The 23,725-nt window shown below is 42.0% G+C and overlaps 3 protein-coding genes across 3 annotated transcripts; 2 read left to right on the forward strand and 1 right to left on the reverse strand.

Moving 5' to 3' along the window:
- The first annotated feature begins 3,146 nt into the window (after positions 1-3,146).
- LOC121866579 lies at positions 3,147-6,419 on the forward strand. Its single transcript, XM_042366350.1, has 3 exons — positions 3,147-3,281; positions 4,246-4,361; positions 4,772-6,419. Exons 1-3 carry the CDS (start codon positions 3,239-3,241, stop codon positions 6,251-6,253), a joined length of 1,641 nt encoding a protein of 546 aa, XP_042222284.1. The 5' UTR covers positions 3,147-3,238; the 3' UTR covers positions 6,254-6,419.
- A 3,296-nt stretch (positions 6,420-9,715) lies between these two features.
- Positions 9,716-12,078, reverse strand: LOC121866580. Its single transcript, XM_042366351.1, has 3 exons — positions 11,889-12,078; positions 11,624-11,739; positions 9,716-11,319 (listed from the first exon to the last, which is right to left on the reverse strand). The coding sequence occupies exons 1-3, from the start codon at positions 11,932-11,934 to the stop codon at positions 9,838-9,840; spliced, it is 1,644 nt and encodes a 547-aa protein (XP_042222285.1). The 5' UTR covers positions 11,935-12,078; the 3' UTR covers positions 9,716-9,837.
- Positions 12,079-17,588: 5,510 nt separating this feature from the next.
- LOC121866528 (alpha-1,4-N-acetylglucosaminyltransferase-like) lies at positions 17,589-20,746 on the forward strand. Its single transcript, XM_042366296.1, has 4 exons — positions 17,589-17,630; positions 18,655-18,766; positions 19,202-19,392; positions 19,602-20,746. The coding sequence occupies exons 1-4, from the start codon at positions 17,589-17,591 to the stop codon at positions 20,013-20,015; spliced, it is 759 nt and encodes a 252-aa protein (XP_042222230.1). The 3' UTR covers positions 20,016-20,746.
- The last annotated feature ends 2,979 nt before the right edge of the window (positions 20,747-23,725 follow it).

The following is a 23,725-nucleotide window of genomic DNA, read 5'->3' on the forward strand; positions in this document are numbered from 1 at the left end:
ACCAAGTCTAATTATCAGGTGCCATAAACTGTCAGGAATTGTTTACTAAATCTAAGTCTAAGACGCCTCAGGTACTAAGAATATTTAACACCATTCACCACATTTTATGAGGTACTTCAACTGCCAAGCTAAATGACCATTGGATCATTAAATCTCACTTAATACCAAGAGAAAAGTTTTAAACCTGTTCTTTAAAATCAAAACCATGAATATTCACTCATCAAAATTCTGCTTTGGATCAGAACACACAAGCTACCGAAATTTTACGTCTCCAAGAAAATAGAAAATATTCCCCGTGTTATGAAAAAGTTTAATAGCTGTTTTGATATTTAAGGCGGGAAGCTTTTGATGGATGAATATGCATAGAGAGTTAAAATATGAAGGATATATGGTGAACAGCGCTTCACTTATTCAGAAGCTAATCGTAAATTTATATTGGATATTCCTGACATGTTTGGTGAAAAATTGTAGATAAGAAAGTTCGAGTCATCTTTATATGGTCATCATCACCTAACACAAGCCTTATACCCTCCCCCCCCCACCTTAACTGTACCCTAACACGCGTCGTTCGGTAATCAAAGTAGGTGATCGCTCTCATCCAGATTAATGAGGGAGGGTGATGGGGTCCTAATACCAACACAGTTACTGATCATTGCCTAGATTGCTTATATCTTGCCTAGTTACATCCTTAGTGCAGCATCGGTTCATGGGATGTGTGTGTGTGTGTGTGTGTGTGTGTGTGTGTGTGTATTCTTTTATTGTTTTCATTCTCTCGTTCTCTTTTTGGATGTTTTTGCTCTCTCTCTCTCTCTCTCTCTCTCTCTCTCTAGCCACACCCATCTACCTGTTTCCAGTTAACTTATATTTATTCAATCAACCAATGACCTGTATTACTTATCACCAAACCTTTCTCAATACCCATCAATCTATCCATCTATCTACCTATTTCTCATCATATACACCTTTCAACCTAGCCATCTATTCCTCGATCTATCCATCAACCTGCCTATAACACCTAGATATGGGCACTCAGGAAGGTGTTATAGTCATAGCTAAATGAGCTGTCATGCAGTGGAGGAGAGTTAAGAGCGTTGGTAATACGTCATAACACGTTGCGTTGTCTCAGTTGTGCAAGAAATTTCAGATTATGAAACATTTTAAAGGTGTGATTATCGTATTGAATTATATCATCACCTCAACTCACCTCACCTTACCTCACCTGTGATGTAGATATATGAACCAACACACTTTAGACTCAATGTTTTATAATGATCCTTCAGTAATGGTTCTTCACTGTTGGATAATTTATGATAGAAGGAACACATAACATAACACCGTATAGGTCTCCAGGTATTTGTTAATTAGTGTGTTGTTGTATAGGGTGTCCCAGGAAAAGGTCCCTGCCTATTCCCTCCCTCCCTCCCTCACTGTCTCCTCCCTCCCTCCCTGTCTGCTCCTTCCCTCCCTCCAACTCACAGTGTCTCAGGGAGCAGGCAGGGAGGGAGGGAGGGAGGGAGGCAGGGCCATTTTTCTGGGACATCTTATATAGCTCATTAGTGCATGCAGTATGTAATGTTGGACATGTAGTTTACACCTAAATTTCTTATCTTTGTAGGGGTGCATGGGTAGGTATAAGTGTGGGTAGGAAGGTGGATGAGGGGTATAAGTGTGGGTAGGAAGGTGGATGAGGGGTATAAGTGTGGGCAGGAAGGTGGATGAGGGGTATAAGTGTGGGTAGGAAGGTGGATGAGGGGTATAAGGTGGGTGGGAAGGTGGATGAGGGGTATGTGGGTAGGAAGGTGGATGAGGTAGAAGTGAGGGTAGGAAGGTGGATGAGGGGTATAAGTGTGAGTAGGAAGGTGGATGAGGGGTAGAAGTGTGGGTAGGAAGGTGGATGAGGTATAAGTGTGGGTAGGGTGGATAGTGTGGGTAGGAAGGTGGATGAGGGTAGAAGTGTGGGTAGGAAGGTGGGTGGAAGGGAAGGTGGATGGGGGTGAAGGTGGGAGGAAGGTGGAGAGGGGTAGAAGGTGTGGGTAGGAAGGTGGATGAGGGGTAGAAGTGTGGGTAGGAGGTGGATGAGGTGAAGTGTGGGTAGGAAGGTGGATGAGGGTGTGGGTAGGAAGGTGGATGGGGGGGTAGGAAGGTGGATGGGTAGGAGTAGGTGGATGAGGGGTGTGGGTAGGAAGGTGGATGGGGGTAGAAGTGTGGGTAGGAAGGTGGATGGGGGTATAAAGGAAGGTGATTATGGGTAGGAAGGTGGATGAGGGAGGTAGGAAGATAAGTGTGTGGAAGGGGTGTGGGTAGGAAGGTGGATGGGTATAAGTGTGGGTAGGAAGGTGGATGGAGGGGGTAAGTGTGGGTGGGAAGGTGGATGATAGAAGTGTGGGTAGGAAGGTGGATGAGGGGAGTGTGGGTAGGAAGGTGGATGAGGGGCAGGAAGGTGGAGGTGAGGGGTAAAAGTGTGGGTAGGAAGGTGGATGAGTGATAGAAGTGAGGGTAGGAAGGTGGATGAGGGGTAGAAGTGAGGTAGGAAGGTGGATGAGTGATAGAAGTGAGGGTGGGAAGGTGGATGAGGAGTAGAAGTGAGGGTAGGAATGTGGATGAGTGATAGAAGTGCTTTAGGAAGGTGGATGAGGGGTAGAAGTGTGGGTAGGAAGGTGGATGGGGGTAGAAGTGTGTGTGTGTGGGTGTGTCGGGCGGGGGGGAGAGGTCACTAATCCACCCATTCATGTGTGTGTCTCTCTTACATATTATCAAGGTGTTCTAATGAGTTGAGGGACACGTGTGTTTCCCCTCCCTCAGGTAGGGCTCTCCCCATTCCCCTCACTCACTGTTGCCATAACCACCTCCCCTCATTTTCAACTTTCTTTCTCTTTCATTTGGTTACATTTACTTAGTTTATAGACTTAGCCTCATTATCACCTCATTATTTCTGATTCCCTTTTTTACTTGCATTGTTGATGGGTGTAATTAAACCCAATTAGTGACCTTTAGTTTCTCTTCATTATCTGTGGTGGTAATTAGGCACCGCCCCACGGTAGTCTTAACTCCTCCCCTATCAGTCCCTAAGCTCCGCCCCCTTCGAATGGAAAATGTATATAAACCCGAAGTTGGAACCCAAGAAGCCAGTTAAACCCAGAAACACCATACAGTGAAATCAACACAGTGACGTCGGCTCAAGATACTACCTGGGTATAGAAGTTTCTCTCAAGTCATTATTATTAAGAGAGTGATCACTATGGGAGATCAAGAAAGCCGAGGTGCCAAAACAACATCATCTAGTGAGTGTTTATCAATCTAACTTGTAGGCCTATACTAAGATCTTGAGAATTCTATAGTGTGCATAAAAGTTTTAAGAAATTTTAAGTTATGGGTAAATATTAATCATTAGTAGATATAATTGTTTAGTAAATGTAGAAGTTTATTCGTCATATGTTGAAATAAAACCTGAAAATAAATCACATCTGAAAGGATTTAATACCAAAAACAGCCAAATACTAAATTTTACCCACAACTAAAAAGAACATATATTGAAATTGTTCATATATTCTTGTTTTGTATGTTTTGATAACCAAATGAAACTTGTAGAAGAAAAAATAATGAATAATGTTTCATTAGGTTTAAAATAATCTTTGAGAAGCCTTTAAACTATATTAGCCTTAAAGTTACCTTGTTATTGAGGATATAATTAATCCGATTGGAAGTGGAATTGTCAAAATATCCTTCTAAGCAGACAATAACGGTATTAAATCAGAAAATTCACAATTACAAGATACCCAATCTAGCCTAACCTAACCTAACCTAACCTATCAATCTAATCTAATTTAATCTAATCTGACTTAATCTAGCCTTTATAAAAAAAAGTCTGGATACACCTGGCTATCATCTAGATAAATTACCTTAAATTTACCTTGATATCAAGACTATTTTTTTTTTTGCGAAATCGGTTATTTTGTAAAATGACCGGCCAATTTGCACAACCTAATCGCTCACCTCCCATATATGAATTTTATGGTAGTTTTATTAATTGAAAGGTTTTCTCAGATTAATGATATGCAAATTAAGTAATGCGCTTGTATATCACAGCTTATGATTACGCAAAGACTCTCAGGTGGAATGGGCTGAGGTAAAGAGATAAAGGGAGAGAGAGAGAGAGAAACACACAGCCATAATTCAACATATAACAATTGCATCATTAGGTATCACTAACATGGTCCTCCCCCCCTCCTTCTGTGCCTCCTTCAGGTTGCTGGCGGCGACTAGCACCTCACAAACAGCCTCTGAGTCTTCGTGACCTAAGCCAGACCAGCGCGGCTCGTGTTGTCTCCCGCGCCATGTCTTCCACATTGTATCATTGCGAGGTAAACTCTACTAATTAATTCCTGTCTCGTTTTCCCTTTCTTGGTCTATTTTTTTTCAGCCTCATTAGCTATTTTATTTATCTATGGTATTTTCCGTTGGGGAGTTAGGTGCCCTCATACACAATGGAATATTATTATATTTTTTTAATCCTGTTAATATGAATACCTCAGTGAGAAGCAGAAGATTGACCTAAATATTCAAATCATTACTCTAGTTTCGTAATGGTAACTGAGTATACAAGCTTCATATAGGTTTTCGTCACCACTTTTGTGTAATCTCGGTGGTTGCTGTATCGTGACTCAGTAGACAATGACTCCACGAGAATAAAAAGATTCAAATGTGAACCTTGTCCACATATTTTGATGGTGTTATCGGACATTGAGTTTAATCCGTGTTTTCTTTTCTTCAGAAGGACCTACGTACTGTGGGCCATCTGCTGCGGACGTCGCTGCCGCTGGCCCTCCGGACGTCTGTATTGAAGGAGGTCACAGCTACCCAAGACCTGAATGACCCTCAACGCGTCCTATCCCTCATCCTGCTGCACCTGCTCACAGATGTTGCACATATTGGCCTCACAGCTGGGATCAACACAGGCAGATATCTACAGCTGCAAGAGGAAGATTGTAAGCAACTGCTTGAAGAGCTGGAGCTAGAAGATGTGCAAACATTGAGCCTGGAGAGCCTACAGCTGGAAGGAGTATGGATGGAGGGTGAGTTCCTCTCACAAATTCTGCGACGGTCTCCGAATATCCGCTCTATCCAGGTTTCTGGAGACCTTTGTAGGGAAGTACTAAATTACCTGCAAGAAAACCCCTGTAACCTCCGCTCCCTGCACCTCAACAGCTGTACCGTGACAGACGAACATCTCGTGAAGGCTCTGGTCGGAACAGGTACCGACTTCTGTACATTAGGCAACATCATATGTTCCGGTGGAGACGTCACAAAAACAGAGACTGTAGCACACAAGTCGTTGAGAAGTTTGTCTGTCCAGTCGCCTATCCTCTCTGTGTGTGGTGCCATGGTACTGCTACACTCACTACGAGAACTCCGTCACATACAGTACATCTGCTGGAGTGCTCCCATCAGCGACACTCTACTACTCCTTCAGAAAGTTTGTCCTCAGTATTCAGCGTTCGCTCTCTCTTCCATGGATCTCTTCAGGCCATCGAAAGCAACATTTGAGAGCTTGGTAGCCTTGTGTTCAAGACTGCGCGAACTTTCTATTGAATATCATGAAACAGATGTCACCTCCCTAGATGCCCTCTCAAGATTCTCCAAACTTTCTAAGTTGACCTTAAGGATGGTTTCAGAGGAACTTATTGTGTCGGCAGTCAAAGCGTTAGGCCGTAATCTAATGGAATTGAAAATCGAGTTCGAGGATTACACCTTCCAGCCCATCTCCCTGGAGACGGTAAAGACCATCCAAGAACATTGTCCTCACCTCCAGACTCTCGAGATGCTTCACGTTAACATAGAGGCAAATCCCAGCGAACGTTTGCTTCCTGTGAAGAAAATTCTTCTTCCAGAGTTGAAAAAATTCACTCTACAGAGTTCCTTGATCCAGCCTCCTCTTCTGGAGCGGCTGGTCCGAGGCAACAGCTCCCTGGAGAACTTGTTGCTGGACGTAAACCAGGACGCCCTCACAGACCAGGTCGTGGCGTCTTTGTTGAGAAACAACGACCTCCAACACCTGAACACTATCTACCTGGGTGCTGGGTCAATCTCCTCGTGGGCCATCACGTCGCTGGTGGCTCTCCCGTCCCTCTCCAGGTTATCTCTCGTCCTCAAGCGTTTTCCATTCATCCCCATGTCCACCATAAGCTCCCTCGAGGACAACCTTGTCATGGGCAACTACTGCTGTATTCTAGAAAACGTCATGCAAGAAGATTAAGGCAGGGATTCTAGAACAAATGATTTATTGTACAGTTGGCCTCTGTCATTATCTGACGTGGACCTCTTGTATATACCTTGTAAACAATGGATTTATGATGTTAATTTATTGATCTAGTATTAGTATTGTTAATGAATTTTGTACCAATAAATTTTGTTCATGTATGCATAATTGTTTTTCCTGCAAATCCTAATATGAAGCGTGTCTCAAGTGCAACTAAGACGCTCACGGTAGATGCCAACTGCAAGTTCTATAATTTAAATACAAAAAATAGGCATCCAAGATAACATATATAGACCATCAATATATATAAGAGAACGGACTCTTAACAGTCACCACAATAAATCCTTCCTTCCAAAGTAACAAAGTAACCATAACAATGAAAACATAAACAATATATAAAAGAGAACTCTGCTCCTCGGGCCAACAGTGACTTGTAGTGACCTCCACACTCTCACTCTTTCAATTACAGTTAAATACATAAGTTACATATAAGTTACTTAATAAAATTTATAGTGAGAGGTGACTGAGTGAAGCACAGGTAAGTAGTACCATCACAGACACACACAACGTGATAATAGATAATAACTTATAATTAATTAGACTCCTTCCAATACTTATCAAACTTCTCTGTACAGAACTATGCTCGGTTAACTAAGACTCTCATCCCTTCCTTTACAAACGATATTAATTCGTGAATATTTCAAATTGCCTCAGCAAGGTGGATACCCTCCCTGTAATGGCCCCTGTCTCATCAACAGAAGTATTATATAAATGGGTTATTTACATCTGATTTATATTCAGATTCATCCCCTGTAACTTTCCACTGGCTATGAGGTGACATGTTCAATGCACGTGATAAGGTGTGCCCACGGGAAGCTACATCATACTATGCTGAGCAAAGGCATAAGTAGTTATCTAAGAATCAATCCACTTACTATAATGTTAATAAAGGTAAGTCTGATGGTGTAGCCACAGATCACATACAGTACATCGGAACAACAACCATTACTTATTTCTTATTACTTTTATCTCTCGTTAACTCATAATTCTCTGGTTAAGTTTCATTGCAATCGGTTGACAGTGACAACATATCACTCCAGAAGCCTATGGAAGATTCCTATCATCAAGCAGTAATAGGTAAACTTTGACAAACGGTGGACCGAATCATCGTTGGGTGAAGCTTCGGGGCGGAGAGATAACCATGTGAATCAAGTTTGAAAAGTATTAACAATAGGCGCGAGTAAAAGTTGTGAAATGTGCCAATGTGATCTGTGTGTGTAAAGCTTATGGGTGTCAGAGTGCCTGCGTCTCCATCATTATTGTAAAGTTTTAAACACTAATTAATCAACTTTAGTTAACCTTGATCGAAAATTTGACTTTATTTGTTTTCATCCCAAGAAGAAGGTGTGTTCATAGGTACAGCCTAGGTAATTACCCCTCAATAAAGAAAGGTATAACTGTATTTATGTTACCGATAAGTCTCCTTCAATTACGTTAGGTTTCTTCTAAGAGGCAAACGTGTAATTTGTTCAGATCGCTGGTATTAAAAGTTCAATTAAGTAAATCAAACGTGTACATAGTGATCAGTTCCAGATGATAAACTGCTGTCCGGGTAGAATATATATGCAAGGCGGATGAGGTTTATATACGGATCGAAAGGGATTCTCAACGCAAGATAGACGGAATCTCTCTGCGAGCCTAACGTTGTGATAGTCGATAGAAGGGTCAGTAGAGAATGATTTACTTAGTATATTACGCAACACACACACACACACACACAGACCCTCCCCACACACGTCCCTAGCCACACACACACACACACACACCACACAGACCCTCCCCACACACGTCCCTAGCCACACACACACACACACACACACACACACACACAGACCCTCCCCACACACGTCCCTAGCCACACACACACACACACACACACACACACACACACACGCACACACACACACCTACGTCAGAAAAATAATCCGTTTAATCAGTTCTCGAGGCTCAGTGTCATGTTATAATTGAGATTCTGAGCCATAGATCACACGAGATTCATCTTGGCTTGACCTTCTCTCTTCTATTTTATATCGTCTGTGTATCTGTCTGTCTGCCTGTATTGTTTTCTTCTTGCTTGTCTTTATCTCTCTCTCCCTTCTTATCTTACACTACCAAACATCCTGTCTCCGTTTCTTTATCTGTGTTTACCTGCTTGTCTTTCTTAACCTAACCTAACCTCACCTAACCTAACCTTTTTTTTGATAAAGTTTTGTTCTGTATTAATAACCAAAGAGTTATAACAATAGAATAACAAAACACTATCTCTCTTCCTTTAACATTCCCTTGCGTGTTAAAGTTCAGCTGGACGATTATTCCTTAAGCATATAGTAAATTATAACAGGGTTCATGAAGGATAATTTATGGGTAAATGTTTTTCCTGTTGTGTAATTACGTTCAAATTTATATATTTTTTTCCTTTGCAAAAATGTATTCAGAAAGATTGTCACACATGTAATATGTCTGACACGATTCCTCAATCACGGGAGTCTTAATTCTTAGAAAAAGATTACCAAAGAGGTATAATTTCAGTTCTGGTGACGAAATTTAACTTAAGTCATCACAGCATCGATGGGATCACAGACACCGTCTTCAGTTAAGGGTCATAGTCTGTCTCCTTACATCATCAATAAAGAACACCAAGTGAATAACCTTAATGCCTCCAGAGTTCACAATTCAGCTTTCTACTACCAAGTGACATTCACATACCAATAAAATAAAAGATAAGAAAAATATTCTCGAGAGCTCAGATGAAAACCTCAAACGACTACATTAAAAACCTCACTTACTAGAACGATACGTAGAATCTAACGTCATTTAAAGAGCGAACTGAGCTTCATTAGTCGTGTCTGGTTGTAAGCATCAGGGATTAGAGAATAGTAACTCCCGTCTTGCACGTTAATGGGCGCTGGGTAAACTTTCTCGCATATTTACTCAGAGGGTCACGCAGTCTGATAATTTACCAGGTTGGGGTTAACGTATAATAATTGGCTTTGTTTTGAACATTACTTAGTTTGTCTTGATGCAGGAGTCACAGCTTCATGTTCTGTGATTAAACACATTTTCGTCACATGAGGTTCGAACCCAACCATACCTACCGCAGTGTGTGTGTGTGTGTGTGTGTGTACTCGGGTGTGCTCTGAATATGTTAATGTTGTGTTTAATGCTGGTTACCTACACCACCCACTGTGAACTGTTAGTATCGAGACAAACAAACAGATACAATATTATATTTACCAGCAGTTTCAAAGATCTTGGTTTACTTGATTATGTTTTGGTATTTTGCCCAGAAGTGATTCAGTACCACATCTCTGAAGTTACAATAGACGTATGTGAAAAAGTTTAATTTTAAAAATGCTTATACAATAGTAGCAAAAAAATATGTACAAATAATACAATTAATAGGATAAATAATTTTTTATTTAGGACTAATAAATAGGTACAAATATAATAAATACTTATCTAACACTAATTGGACAGGTAAGACAAAAGATGAACTTCATAAAATATACAAAGTCGCGGTGCTAGTCTTCTTGTAGGACATTTTCCAGAATACAGCAGTAATTGTCCTTGACAAGAACGTCCTCGTACGTACTGAAGGTAGACGTGGGGATGAATGGAAAACGCTTGAAGACGAGAGATAACCTGGAGAGGGACGGGAGAGCCACCAGCGACGTGATGGACCACGGGGAGATTGACCCAGCACCCAGGTAGATAGTGTTCAGGTGTTGGAGGTCGTTGTTTCTCAACAAAGACGCCACGACCTGGTCTGTGAGGGCGTCCTGGTTTACGTCCAGCAACAAGTTCTCCAGGGAGCTGTTGCCTCGGACCAGCCGCTCCAGAAGAGGAGGCTGGATCAAGGAACTCTGTAGAGTGAATTTTTTCAACTCTGGAAGAAGAATTTTCTTCACAGGAAGCAAACGTTCGCTGGGATTTGCCTCTATGTTAACGTGAAGCATCTCGAGAGTCTGGAGGTGAGGACAATGTTCTTGGATGGTCTTTACCGTCTCCAGGGAGATGGGCTGGAAGGTGTAATCCTCGAACTCGATTTTCAGTTCCAGTAGATTAAGGCCTAACGCTTTGACTGCCGACACAATAAGTTCCTCTGAAACCATCCTTAAGGTCAACTTAGAAAGCCTGGGAAATCTTGAGAGGGCGTCTAGGGAGGTGAGATCTGAGTTATGACATTCTATCATGATTTCGTATAGTCTTGGACACAAAGTTAACAGGTTCTGGATTGTTTCCTTCGATGGCCTGAAGAGATCAATGGAAGAGAGAGCGAACGCTGAATACTGAGGACAAACTTTCTGAAGGAGTAGTAGAGTGTCGCTGATGGGAGCACTCCAGCAGATGTACTGTATGTGACGGAGTTCTCGTAGTGAGTGTAGCAGTACCATGGCACCACACACAGAGAGGATAGGCGACTGGACAGACAAACTTCTCAACGACTTGTGCGCTACAGTCTCTGTTTTTGTGACGTCTCCACCGGAACATATGATGTTGCCTAATGTACAGAAGTCGGTACCTGTTCCGACCAGAGCCTTCACGAGATGTTCGTCTGTCACGGTACAGCTGTTGAGGTGCAGAGAACGGAGGTTACAGGGGTTTTCTTGCAGGTAATTTAATACTTCCCTACAAAGGTCTCCAGAAACCTGGATAGAGCGGATATTCGGAGACCGTCGCAGAATTTGTGAGAGGAACTCACCCTCCATCCATACTCCTTCCAGCTGTAGGCTCTCCAGGCTCAATGTTTGCACATCTTCTAGCTCCAGCTCTTCAAGCAGTTGCTTACAATCTTCCTCTTGCAGCTGTAGATATCTGCCTGTGTTGATCCCAGCTGTGAGACCAATGTGTACAACATCTGTGAGCAGGTGCAGCAGGATGAGGGATAGGACGCGTTGAGGGTCATTCAGGTCTTGGGTAGCTGTGACCTCCTTCATTACAGACGTCCGGAGGGCCAGCGGCAGCGACGTCCGCAGCAGATGGCCCACAGTACGTAGGTCCTTCTGAAGAAAAGAAAACACGGGTTTAGTTCAACGTTCGAAGGTGTTTACTATGAAGCACTTATGCAACAGAGGTACTATGGATATTCCTTTTCATTTTAATGTGACGATTAACTTTTTTATACTTAATGAGAGATAAAACGCAGATAGAAAAGGATAGAGAGAGATTTGGGGAAAGAGACAGAAAAGTTACGATACTATGGAGCAGAGACAGAAAAGGACAAAAAATAAAAATAATAATTAATGATCAGAAAGAGAATAAGGAAGACTATTGTAAGGTAAGAGAGTGATCAGTGGCGGTGTTTACCTTGCACTGAAGAAGGGTGTCAGAGGCTGTGCGGGAGACGACACGAGCCACGCTGGTCTGACTCAAGTCACGAAGACTCAGAGGCTCCTTGCGAGACGCTACACCTTGCCAATTACCTGGAGGAGAAGCATAGAGATAGGACTCTTCACTAACGACACATTTTTGGGCTACCTACAAATGCACTTCTTTCCACGTTCATTTATCTTAGATCAAAAGAAAGTTTTTGGAATTTGAAAGTTGGTGGACGGACTGTACAGAAACTTACAGCAAACTACATCGTTGGTGATGTTTACATGAGCCTCGTCTCTCATCTTGCTCGAATAAGAACTTGGCTAAAGTTTCGAATCACAAGTCGTATATCGAGCTGTGACTCTTGAATGTCACCCCGTTCAATTACTAGGTGTGTGTATGTTCTCTGATCGTCGCCTTGGGGCTTATATGGATCCCAAAGCAGAGTGGGTGGAGTTAGAGCCCTAGTGGGAGGAGTCACAGTGCAAGAGGGCGGACCTGTTAACCAAAATATATAATAGTCATAATGTATTGATTAATTGGACAAATTTACATAACAGATCGATATTTCTCTCGTAATCCCTAGTTATGAATTTTTAGTGTATGGGACAGAGCTATTGAAGCGCAGTGATAATTTATATACTTTAACAAGAACAACATATTTGGGCTTAAATTACTACATAGGTTTAAAGCTTTCGAACTGTATTTCATGTATAAAATTACCGATAGGCCTCCACCTTAAAAACCTGCTATCATCTTTAAAAATCTACCTGAAGACACCTTATAAATACATGGTAATTCCCTTTGAAAACCTACTTGTATATTCCTTAAAAAAAAACAATTACTTGCAGTCGCCTTAAATATCATCACTTCCCTTAAACATCTACCTGTAATTACCATAAAAAAACTAATTAGTGTGTACCTTAAAATTTGACTTATGATCTCCTTAAGCCCTCACTTGTGTTTCCTTTGAAAATTTAACCTAACCTAACCTAACCTAACCTAACGTAAAAACGACACAAAATCACATATAAACCTCCAATTAACAAAACACTCATACATATATACCTGGCTCCTCTTAATAATCTTACCTGTTGTAGCCCTAAATACAAGTAAAATAATAATACTAACCATATCCACCTTACCCCACCTTAATCTTTATCTGTGTATAATTCCTTATCTCTGTCATCAACATTATCAAATTCTCTCTTATCGCCCCTGACCTCCCTCTATATACAGCACAGTATATATAAGAAAATGACCTTTGATTCAGGTATAGGAGAAAACTGTGTACTGTGGAATTATATAATTATATAATGTGAAGTGTGTAGTATCTCCTCACGGATCTATTAATTTATATTCCAAAGTTCTATTGTGTGATTCATTCTCAAGTTCTCCCATTCCTGACGAGGTTTATTCTGGAAAGGTGTATATAGTAAGAGAATTTATTCCGTGGTGTCGAGGTGTAATCGTTATATGTTCCATAGCCATACTGTTAATACTCTACATCACTTAATGTCTCGAGACTTTTAATTGATCTGTATAATAAGAACGATTACATAAACTTAATGCAAACTGTAAACGAATAACAATAAGTACTACTCTACGTAATTTTACCCAATTTAATCTTATTTAACTTCATTTAGGACAAGTCTACTGTACATACAAAATAGTGAAGATAAGAAAGGGTGTCTTATGGAAACGAATTAATCTTACCAAATTAACACAACATAAGGGAGTTACATCTATAGAAACAAAAAACTATCTGATACGTATATAGTAGCCAAGTTAAAAACACCTGGTACAGCTTCTCCTGGCGTTGAGTACCTAAGGCTTCATATGACGTAACCACAAGTACTCTACACTTGACCTTTCAACATGCATCATATCTTTATCTCCTCTCCTTATACCAAATATATTGAGTGTGGTTAGGTTCAACACACACACACACACACACACACACACACACACACACACACACACTACTACTACTACTACTACTACTTTGCTGTCACTAGGAATCGAGTATGAAGATCATCCAACTATGAGGTGACTAAAGAGGCCGATACGGGACCCGCAGGGCCGTCCACATTCGTTGCACATGTGGAGGGCTGCATCTAGTGCGGGAGAGGCGGTGGCAGCGTCTTTCCGACGTTGGCACTTTTCTGCCTCGGTTTGCAGTCGGGCTAACTCGAAAGTATTGACACCTCCTCGTGTGGTGCTCCTCCAAGCGTTACGATGTGGAGTAATCGACTCCCAGGTGAGGGGGTCGATTTGGCACTTTTTCAGGTTTGTCTTAAGACTATCCTTATACCTTTTCAATTGCCCGCCGGCGTTACGTTTACTATTCGTTAGGTGACTGTAAAGTAGCTGCTTTGGCAGTCTACTATCGTCCATGCAGGTAACATGGCCAGTCCAGTGTAGTTGTTCATGGATAATAGTAGCCTCGATGCTCCTACAGTTGGTGTCAGCAAGAATACTGGCACGTCTTTTCTTCTCTGAAGAAGTCACTCGTCTCTTAAACGCTGGCAGACGCACCTCCCAATACCTCGTCTCTTTACCTAAGTCACGGTCAACGCAGGTTACATGATCTTGGTGTTGCCCTCTTATAAGTCCTGTATGCTGGTTAGGAAGTCAAGAGTCATCCATTGCTGCTGATAGAATGACAGTCCAAACGCCAATACACTTTAACATGAGACAGGCAGGCAGACGACAGACAGAAGGAGAGAGAGAGACAGAGTGTGTTGGGGGGGTGAGAGCGAGAAAGTGACACAGTGAGAATGAAAGAATAGGTGTGTGTGTGTGTGTGTGTGTGTGTAAGAAAGAGAAGAAAGTGAACGAAGTAGATAGGGAATGGATGTAATGGATCGAGAAAGCAGCATAGAAAAGAAATAAGGCAAAGAAAAAATATAGAGATCACGTGAGAGAGAGAGAGAGAGAGAGTCGCGTGTATACATGTCAAATAAAGAGAAACAGAATATTAAGGTAATTAATATAAGACTCAATCATCGGCAGGATCAGTGTGGGTGATCTCTAAACCACCCATCACCTTATTAGTCACGGTTCCCTGCATAACTTCACGTCTGCTGGTGATCTCTGGCAGGTGGGGAGTGTAGGTGCTGGTGATGATAATGATGGAGACATGGAGCAAATAATAATGGAAGTAGTGATAATGTAATATAATGACTATGGGAATAATGTTAAGGTTTGGGATAATTATGTTGATATAATGTAATAGAGTAATCATATAAGTCGTAATATAATGATGGTAGGAGTAAATATAATGAAAATAATGTATACCTGGCATTACAGGAGGTCTTAGGAGGAGAGGAGTAAGCTCATTGTCTCTCATCCATAATACTCCTTTAGCACATCATAACAGTGGTCAGCTCATGGACTGTTTACGTGTGTATGGCAACTATACCTACGACGATCCCAGACGCCTCCACTATATCCAATATCATCCTCAGTCTATCTAGATCTTTAATGATAAATAATGAGAAATAGCTTTTATCAAATGAACAAAACTTAACATATTATAGTACAGCAATATGTTTTTTTATTCTTCAAAAGTGTTCATTCAGCATATAATCAGGGTTGTGATGTGTGGCCCGGAGGTTTAGACCATAGAAGGAGGAAAAGTAACTGTTTATACGTTTCCCTCAGGGCCTCCCATACACCCTCACCATAGAGTAAGCAGACGTGGCCTCTCAGTTGTTCTCAGGGCTGGGAGTGTGTGAGGCAGGCTGAGAGAATGGGAATATACAGTAATGACACTCAAGTCGCATTTATATATTCGTTCGAGATGAAGTTAAATATATCAAAAGTGAATAGTAAATAGAGTTAGTTGTAGAGTTTATGAATGGCGAAACAAAACGTAAAAATCAAATATTGAAGAAAGTTACTTAATGGTGACACAGGAGTGATTTATTTAACACAAATGGATACCTCTATTCTATTCTTTTATTACAGTGATAAACAGGAACTGGAGAAAGTCATTATTTTTTTCTCGGAACTCAGAAGTAACTTTATATGATAATTCTGATCTATAGAATAATTATGCATACTAAATTATCGTGAATATGAGAAACCAACGGAATCTCACTAAATCTTTGACTTCAGCTGCGGCAACATTAATCCTAATTGCTCTTATCACCACGTTATTATATGATATTCCAAAAGTGAAACACAAACACGTCATCGCAGTTGCAATCAACACTCAACACCATCAACACACCCAAGCAACAAACCACACAGGTGAAGAGGGAGGACGAGACGTGTGGGTCCCTCACCTGTGTCCTCATTACAAGGTTATCAGGCGGGACGAACGCTCTACCTCCCTGAAGCCCACACAAGCCACTCTCTCTCAGGATGCTATCTTCTTTATCCAGACCTCTTGCCACACTGCCCTCACACGTCGAGAGGTACTGTACTTGTAGCAGGTTGTTGTTGTTGTTTTCCTTGTGATAGATGAAATTGTGTTGTTATAGACAGGTGGATGTATTAGTGGATACATAAATCATTGTTTGGAAGATGAAATGTGTGTGGAAGAGGTGTAGGGAAGGCGCTGTATAATGGAGAGATGGGTTTGTATGGAGTAAGGAAATGTGTGGATGACAAATTGAGATGAATTATGAATTCTGGGGTAGAGTTGTATATGTGTGTTCATTAAGGTGGTTTGGTAGGTGTCAGGGCCTGCTGGGTATGTATCAAGACCTACGGGGTATGTGTCAGGACCTACTGGGTATGTGTCAGGATTTGCTGGGTATGTGTCAGGACCTACTGGGTATGTGTCAGGGCCTGCTGGGTATGTATCAAGACCTACGGGGTATGTGTCAGGACCTACTGGGTATGTGTCAGGACCTACTGGGTATGTGTCAGGACCTACTGGGTATGTGTCAGGGCCTACTGGGTATGTGTCAGGACCTACTGGGTATGTGTCAGGACCTACTGGGTATGTGTCAGGACCTACTGGGTATGTGTCAGGACCTACTGGGTATGTGTCAGTTGCTGGGTAGGATTTGCTGGGTATGTGTCAGGACCTACTGGGTATGTGTCAGGACCTGGGTATGTGTCAGGGCCTGCTGGGTATGTATCAAGACCTACGGGGTATGTGTCAGGACCTACTGGGTATGTGTCAGGATTTGCTGGGTATGTGTCAGGACCTACTGGGTATGTGTCAGGGCCTGCTGGGTATGTATCAAGACCTACGGGGTATGTGTCAGGACCTACTGGGTATGTGTCAGGACCTACTGGGTATGTGTCAGGACCTACTGGGTATGTGTCAGGGCCTGCTGGGTATGTGTCAGGACCTACTGGGTGTGTCAGGACCTGGGTATGTCAGACCTGGGTACCCTGGGTATGTGTCAGGACCTACTGGGTATGTGTCAGGATTTGCTGGGTATGTGTCAGGACCTGGGGTATGTGTCAGGACCTACTGGGTATGTGTCAGGATTTGCTGGGTATGTGTCAGGACCTACTGGGTATGTGTCAGGACCTACTGGGTATGTGTCAGGATTTGCTGGGTATGTGTCAGGACCTACTGGGTATGTGTCAGGACCTACTGGGTATGTGTCAGGGCCTGCTGGGTATGTATCAAGACCTACGGGGTATGTGTCAGGACCTACTGGGTATGTGTCAGAATTTGCTGGGTATGTGTCAGGACCTACTGGGTATGTGTCAGGACCTACTGGGTATGTGTCAGGGCCTGCTGGGTATGTATCAAGACCTACGGGGTATGTGTCAGGACCTACTGGGTATGTGTCAGGATTTGCTGGGTATGTGTCAGGACCTACTGGCTATGTGTCAGGACCTACTGGGTATGTGTCAGGACCTGCTGGGTATAATTTGATGCTCAGTTGGATGTGACACGTTTTCTTTCTCGCCCAACCAAACTAAGGCTTGTGCCGTGGAAAGCGCCGCCCACCACCACCCACACCGCCCAATCTTTGTCTTTATGACGTATCCTGCCATCAACCACACCCACCCTCTCATCCAGGTGAGTTTAACATATCGGCTCATCCAGAGAAATTATAGGCAATCATCCATTTACCCATATGAGTTCACACACATTCTTCATCCATCTGTTAAATGAACGTACTGTACGTATGCAATGTGTGCTTCCCAAGTAGACAAGTTTATATTTTAAGAGGCAAATACCCAAACAGAACCGCATCAAAACAAAACCAAAATCACACTTATACACAGCCCTCATACGCCCACTACTGACATACGCACTCAACACACTCCAGTTAGCAGCACCAACCAACACCAAGAAACAACAAATCCTAAAGAATAAATCACTACAGTTCACACACAACACACACTGGACATCCTTCACCACAAATGAATACCTACATAAACACAACTCTATTCCACCTTTCAACATCTACTGGAGACAATTAGGTGACAAATAGATAGACAAACTCCTAACCACACCCACAATGGCAGGAATACTTGGACGTCATTATACTTCCATGCAGATATAAAAACAGGAACTCATCCATATTCCACAGACCCAATACACCATCTCCCCGAAACTAGACGTTATATGTTCGTGATCAGTCAGTTACATCAACGTCATCCAGGACAGAACATTTTACACCACACAGGCCCACTCATAACACAACATCACTAAACTGCAACTACAACTCCCACATCCTACATCCACCACTCACTAAAACTCAATTCTACACTTCTTTCCCTCAATCTCTCCCAACTACCTTTAACTATATTCTCTTCCTTCTAAACTGATCGAATAATTTGACCTTTACAATCAGATTCAACATTCCTTCCACCTCCACCTACACCACTCAGTTCCATTCTCTGACATAAAATCCCAGAGATATATTCCACACTTTCTCTTTAAAAAAATATTCGACGATACGATTATCCTTCCACGCTATGAGTATTTTGATATTTCAGAAACTAATCTAACTTTTTTTTTAAATGAACGAAATTTATTTTGAGAGATGTTGTCAAGTATGAGATAATTTGTTCAGCCTTTTAAATAAACTTTCCAGGTGTTGTCAAGACTGAGTAACGTGCGGCTGGCCTGGTTGAACCTGGACCAAGTGTTCGCTGATGAGCCCCTGAGAACGTGGCATCGAGAACGTCTATGGATGATGAATGAGAGTGAGTAAAGGGGAGGGAGAGAGAGAGAGAGAGAGAGAGAGAGAGAGAGAGAGAGAGAGAGAGAGAGAGAATTGGTTTACGTAAGGTAGGGACGATTTCACTCATTCGTCTTGAAAGTTGTGAAATGTGACCTGTGCCTGGGTGGGTTAATCCCTGCAAAAAAAAGCTACTTATATTTATTGCCTCATAACAAATACGCTACCTAGGAGGGTTAGATTAGGTTAGGTTAGGTTAGGTTAGGTTAGCGGTAGGGTGGTCAATCTGAAGGTGACATGGGCTTGGTGTGAGGAAGCTAATCTTCACGAAATCTCACCATTGTACCCTGAATTCACTGTTCCTCGATTGAAATTCGAATCCAGGTGCACTGAGTCAGCAGCTCTGTGTTTTCATTGTTTCTCTATGAACTTCAGCCATTAGTAATCCTGTATTGTTCAGATCGCATGTCGACGGTGGTTAGCGACGCGGCTAGGGTGGAGTTACTGCGACGGTATGGAGGAACCTATCTGGATCTGGACGCTCTCACCCTCCGCCCGCTGCCCAACACTACCAACTACCTCGCCAGGATTCACGATCGTCTAGTTAGCAACGCCATTATCAGCGTCACATCTGGACACCCGCTTATGAAAGTAAGACCCAGTTGGTGATAATTATTAGACAGGTGTAGAAACCTTAACTATTTCAATTTAGCAGATGAGCTGAGCCTAACAGTGTCTTCTATAATAATAAAATTATCCGTTTGTCTGCCTGTTCCAGCCATAACTCCAAAGCTGAAGCCGTATTTTCTTAGTAAAAACTTTCTATAATTCAACACTAAGAGTCATGGTTGTGTTGGCAGATGGTGGCAGACAACATCCCCTCAGTGTTTGACGCAACCAGCTGCTGCAGCATCGGGCCGGAGCTTATTACACGACAGCTCCACCGTCTGTGTCCCGATAACGTCACCATCCCGGCCTCCGTCGGTCCCAATGAGACTGAAACCTGCGGTGACGTCACCATCTGGCCCAGCAAGATGTTTATTCCTATCCACTACGGCTACTTAAGACACCAGCTGCAGAGTATGTTCAGGGAAGGTGAGGGACTGGGCCCGACCTTTATCAGGAACACCGAGGCTTTCTCCCTCCATCTGTTCAATTCTGTCTCACACAGGAGATCCGTGAGCCTTGATGAAGACTCCATCCTGAAGGAGGTCGCCATAAGAAACTGTCCTCGAATAGTGGAACTACTCAGAAAGTACAGGACCCACCTGTAGTCGCTTCAGTAGATTTCTTGGTGATGAAAGTGTTCTCCAGAAACAAAGGGACAACCTCTAGTGGTTCTTATAGGAATTTAACCTAATTGATGTAGGTCCCTGTAAACAAAGTTCCTTAAGTGGTGAAGATGTCTAAGAGGTAACTGATCAGCCTTTAGAGGACTCTAATAGGTAACGTTAACGTGTGATGAAACATATGAAGAGGCAGAGACCACCCACTTGTAGTGATTTGTAATAAGATCAACTGCTTGTTGAAGTTTATCAAACAGCTAGTGACTTCAAACAGAAGTTTCCCACAGGTGCTAAAGATTCTCAAGGCACTGAGTCAATCTGACGTTGCCACCACAAAGAATTGCCTTTGATGCTGTAGATTCTTTAGAAGTTTAAAACCTATTGTGGTGGATTTAAAGAACTTAGTTCATGAAACTCATAGATACAGTTTACAGAATAAAGACAAAGTATAACACACATACATTCATTGTTATTATACAGGAATGTATTAACTTATTTAACAATGAAGACATGTAAAGTACAGAATATAAAGTATTATCCTACACTATAAACAAATTTAATTTTCCCTTCATTCGCTCACACAAATATTCACCTTGATACTGTCACAGATGTGTTCTATTATGGCGTTAATTCCTCCTTCCACAACATCATCATAAATTATCCCTTCGCTTTACACCTGTTGCTTCCTATGCTGCGGTTTGTAAGAAAGTACAACAATTAAAAATTTAACATGTTTATGAAGAATGATTATGTTTCATACAAAAAGAAATAATCTGTAGAAAATTATAAATTAAAGAAATATAATGAAATAATTATCATAACAAAACTGAGACTGTATTAATTATGAGTATATGTGAACTGAAACGCTAGCCATTAAAGGAACACAGACGTGACCGAGAAGAAAGAGCCTCAGGGCCTTTGTTTAAGATCATTATCATGGACACCAGACGTGTTTGGGTCTGCCTCTCAGTGTATGTATTGTGAGTGTGGTAGGAAACCCTCATGCTATGGTAAGCTAAATACTTTGTTTAGTTACTTAGTTTTTTAGTTATTTACTGCATATATACCGAAGATCAAAAGCCATTATATACCAACAGATATACCAATGTGACGCATCGACTAAACTAACAAGGGTCAAGACGTACCTGGCGCTCCTCTCGGAGCAGCCAGGTCAACTGTTAAGTTGGCCCATACCAACCCCCTCCCCTGAACCCTCCTCCCCACCGGAATATCAACATGTTCTCGCCAGAAGTTACAATTTCATTTAGGAAAGGAATGGAACCAGTGTTAAACAGAGGTGAACAGTGCTTAAGTCAGTGAGAACAACTCAACAGTAACAGTCGTACCCAAGTTAACCTTCACACAGTGAGGTCCCAGGTACCCAGTGATAACGGCCCGTGATAACCAGCGATGTGTTCATCCGTCTACGATAGGAAGGCCTGGGACCAAACCTCACTCATATAACACCATCTGTGAGGGAATTACTACACCACATGTCCCTCATAACACCATATGTGAGGGAATTACTACACCACGTCAAGTCCCTCATCACACCATCTGTGAGGGAATTACTACACCACGTGAGGACCCTCATAACACCATCTGTGAAGGAATTACTACACCACGTGAGGCCCCCTCATAACACCATCTGTGAGGGAATTACTACACCACGTCAGGTCCCTAATAACACCATCTGTGAGGGAATTACTACACCACGTGAGGACCCTCATAACACCATCTGTGAGGTAATTACACCACGTGAGGTCCCCCATAACACCATCTGTGAGAGAATTACAACACCACGTGGTCCCTTATAACACCATCTGCGAGGGAATTACTACACCACGTCAGGTCCCTCATAACACCATCTGAGGGAACCACTACATCACGTGAGGTCCCTCCTAACACCATCTGGGAGGGAGTTACTACACTACGTGTTTGCTGTTCAACACGTACAATCCTACATTAATCTGTATGTTCACTGTATGTTCCTTTACCTTTCTCTAATGAAGGCTTTTGTTAAACCACCAATGTATGTAATAAGTCATTTATGTCCAATGTATATTTTCAGCCTTCGGGCTGCAGAACTTTTTCAATAAACCGTTAATTATTATTATTATTATTATTATTATTACGTAATAGAACCTTAAGTACACCAATAGTCTATTTTTAATTAATATCTTCAGTACAGGTGCCAGTATATGCCATGTGGTATGGATTATATTCATTATAAGACCAAATATAAACTGAGTATATTGATTTATGATGACACGTGTCTCTACGTGCATTACCAGCCGCTGAGCCGGATGATCAAGAGGATGATGTAACAAATTCCATTTACCTGAGTCAGGTCCGGCTGGGAGATGGTTAAGTTTTTCAAGAGAGAGAGAGAGAGAGAGAGAGAGAGAGAGAGTCAAGTAACTCAACCAAACTGTACCTAAACCATTGATATCGAATCCTAAATAAACTTGATGTAATTCTACCCTAAGTTAACGTAACTTATAACACTACCAAATCTAAATCAACTTATACTACTTCGACCTCATCCTGCCTCATCCTGTTATTTCTCTATTCTGTCTCATTGCGTCACACCTCCATTTCAACCACCCGTATTGACCTCAGCTACTGTACCCCCCTCACCTCATCTGTACCCTCCCCCCTCACCTCTTCCTCCCCTCTGTCCATCCTTCCAAATCTTAGTTAATCTTACCTGCAGTTCTGGGATCACGCTTTTCCACGTGCCCGGTAAGGCTCAAGTCACGGTTTGTGTAAATGAGAAGTAATATGTTTATGACAGTGTAGTGCTGTATTTTAGGTTGTGTTTTATTGTGACCTGCTCTACCTTATAAGTCACAACATATTAATTACTATACATACACTTATAGAGTTGTCACCCATATCTACAGGGTATACTTCTGTGTCATACATGGGAATGAGTTGTAACTGAGGAACACTGTTTTTGTTTTTTTTTAAACGTGGCCTCCAGCTTCCCCCAATAGCCACACCTTCGCCACCATTTATTTACCTTAATATTAAATATTAAATAATATTAAATATCAGACTCACTATTACTACCACTTTTCTCATCTTCTCGCGCATCACCATTTATTGTTATGTCCCATCAGGTTATCTTAATTCCATGAACATTTCTATATTTATTTCTCAAATAAAAGCAATATTCTCAGTAAGCCTACGTGCTCAGGCATCGCCGATAACCCAAAGGATTAATCCAGGTCATGCTCAGGCACCTGCAGGTGGGATTACTGAGTGGTAAGGAGTAGGGAGGAGAATGAGAGGGGAGAGGTGTTCTAGAAGGAGTTAAAGGGGATGAGAGTGAGGAGGGAAGGGGAGGGAGTGATGGAATATTTACCATATACACGTGGCACTTGTGATGTTTACGGTCACCTGAAGGTGACTACCATGATCGAACTTACAGTAGGTACAGTTGGGGACTTTTCCGAGTGGTACATTCAACATTGTTAATTCACCCTCTCCGTGAGGTGTGAACCCCTGGAGTATCCAAGTGAGATATTCATCATATGAAAGCAAAAAGCAATTTTTTCGTGATCAGCAACCTCTGTTACCAGGGCCGGATTAAGGCCAATTGATGCCCTAAGCACAGCCCAACAATGGTGCCCCCTCGGCCCTCCCATTCCTTAACTGACAAGATATTAAGACCATGATTAAGACTCAATGAA

The sequence above is a fragment of the Homarus americanus genome, unplaced genomic scaffold (genome assembly GCF_018991925.1).
Source record: "Homarus americanus isolate GMGI-L3 unplaced genomic scaffold, GMGI_Hamer_2.0 scaffold16430, whole genome shotgun sequence".
In the NCBI taxonomy this organism is placed as follows: Eukaryota; Metazoa; Arthropoda; class Malacostraca; order Decapoda; family Nephropidae; genus Homarus; species Homarus americanus.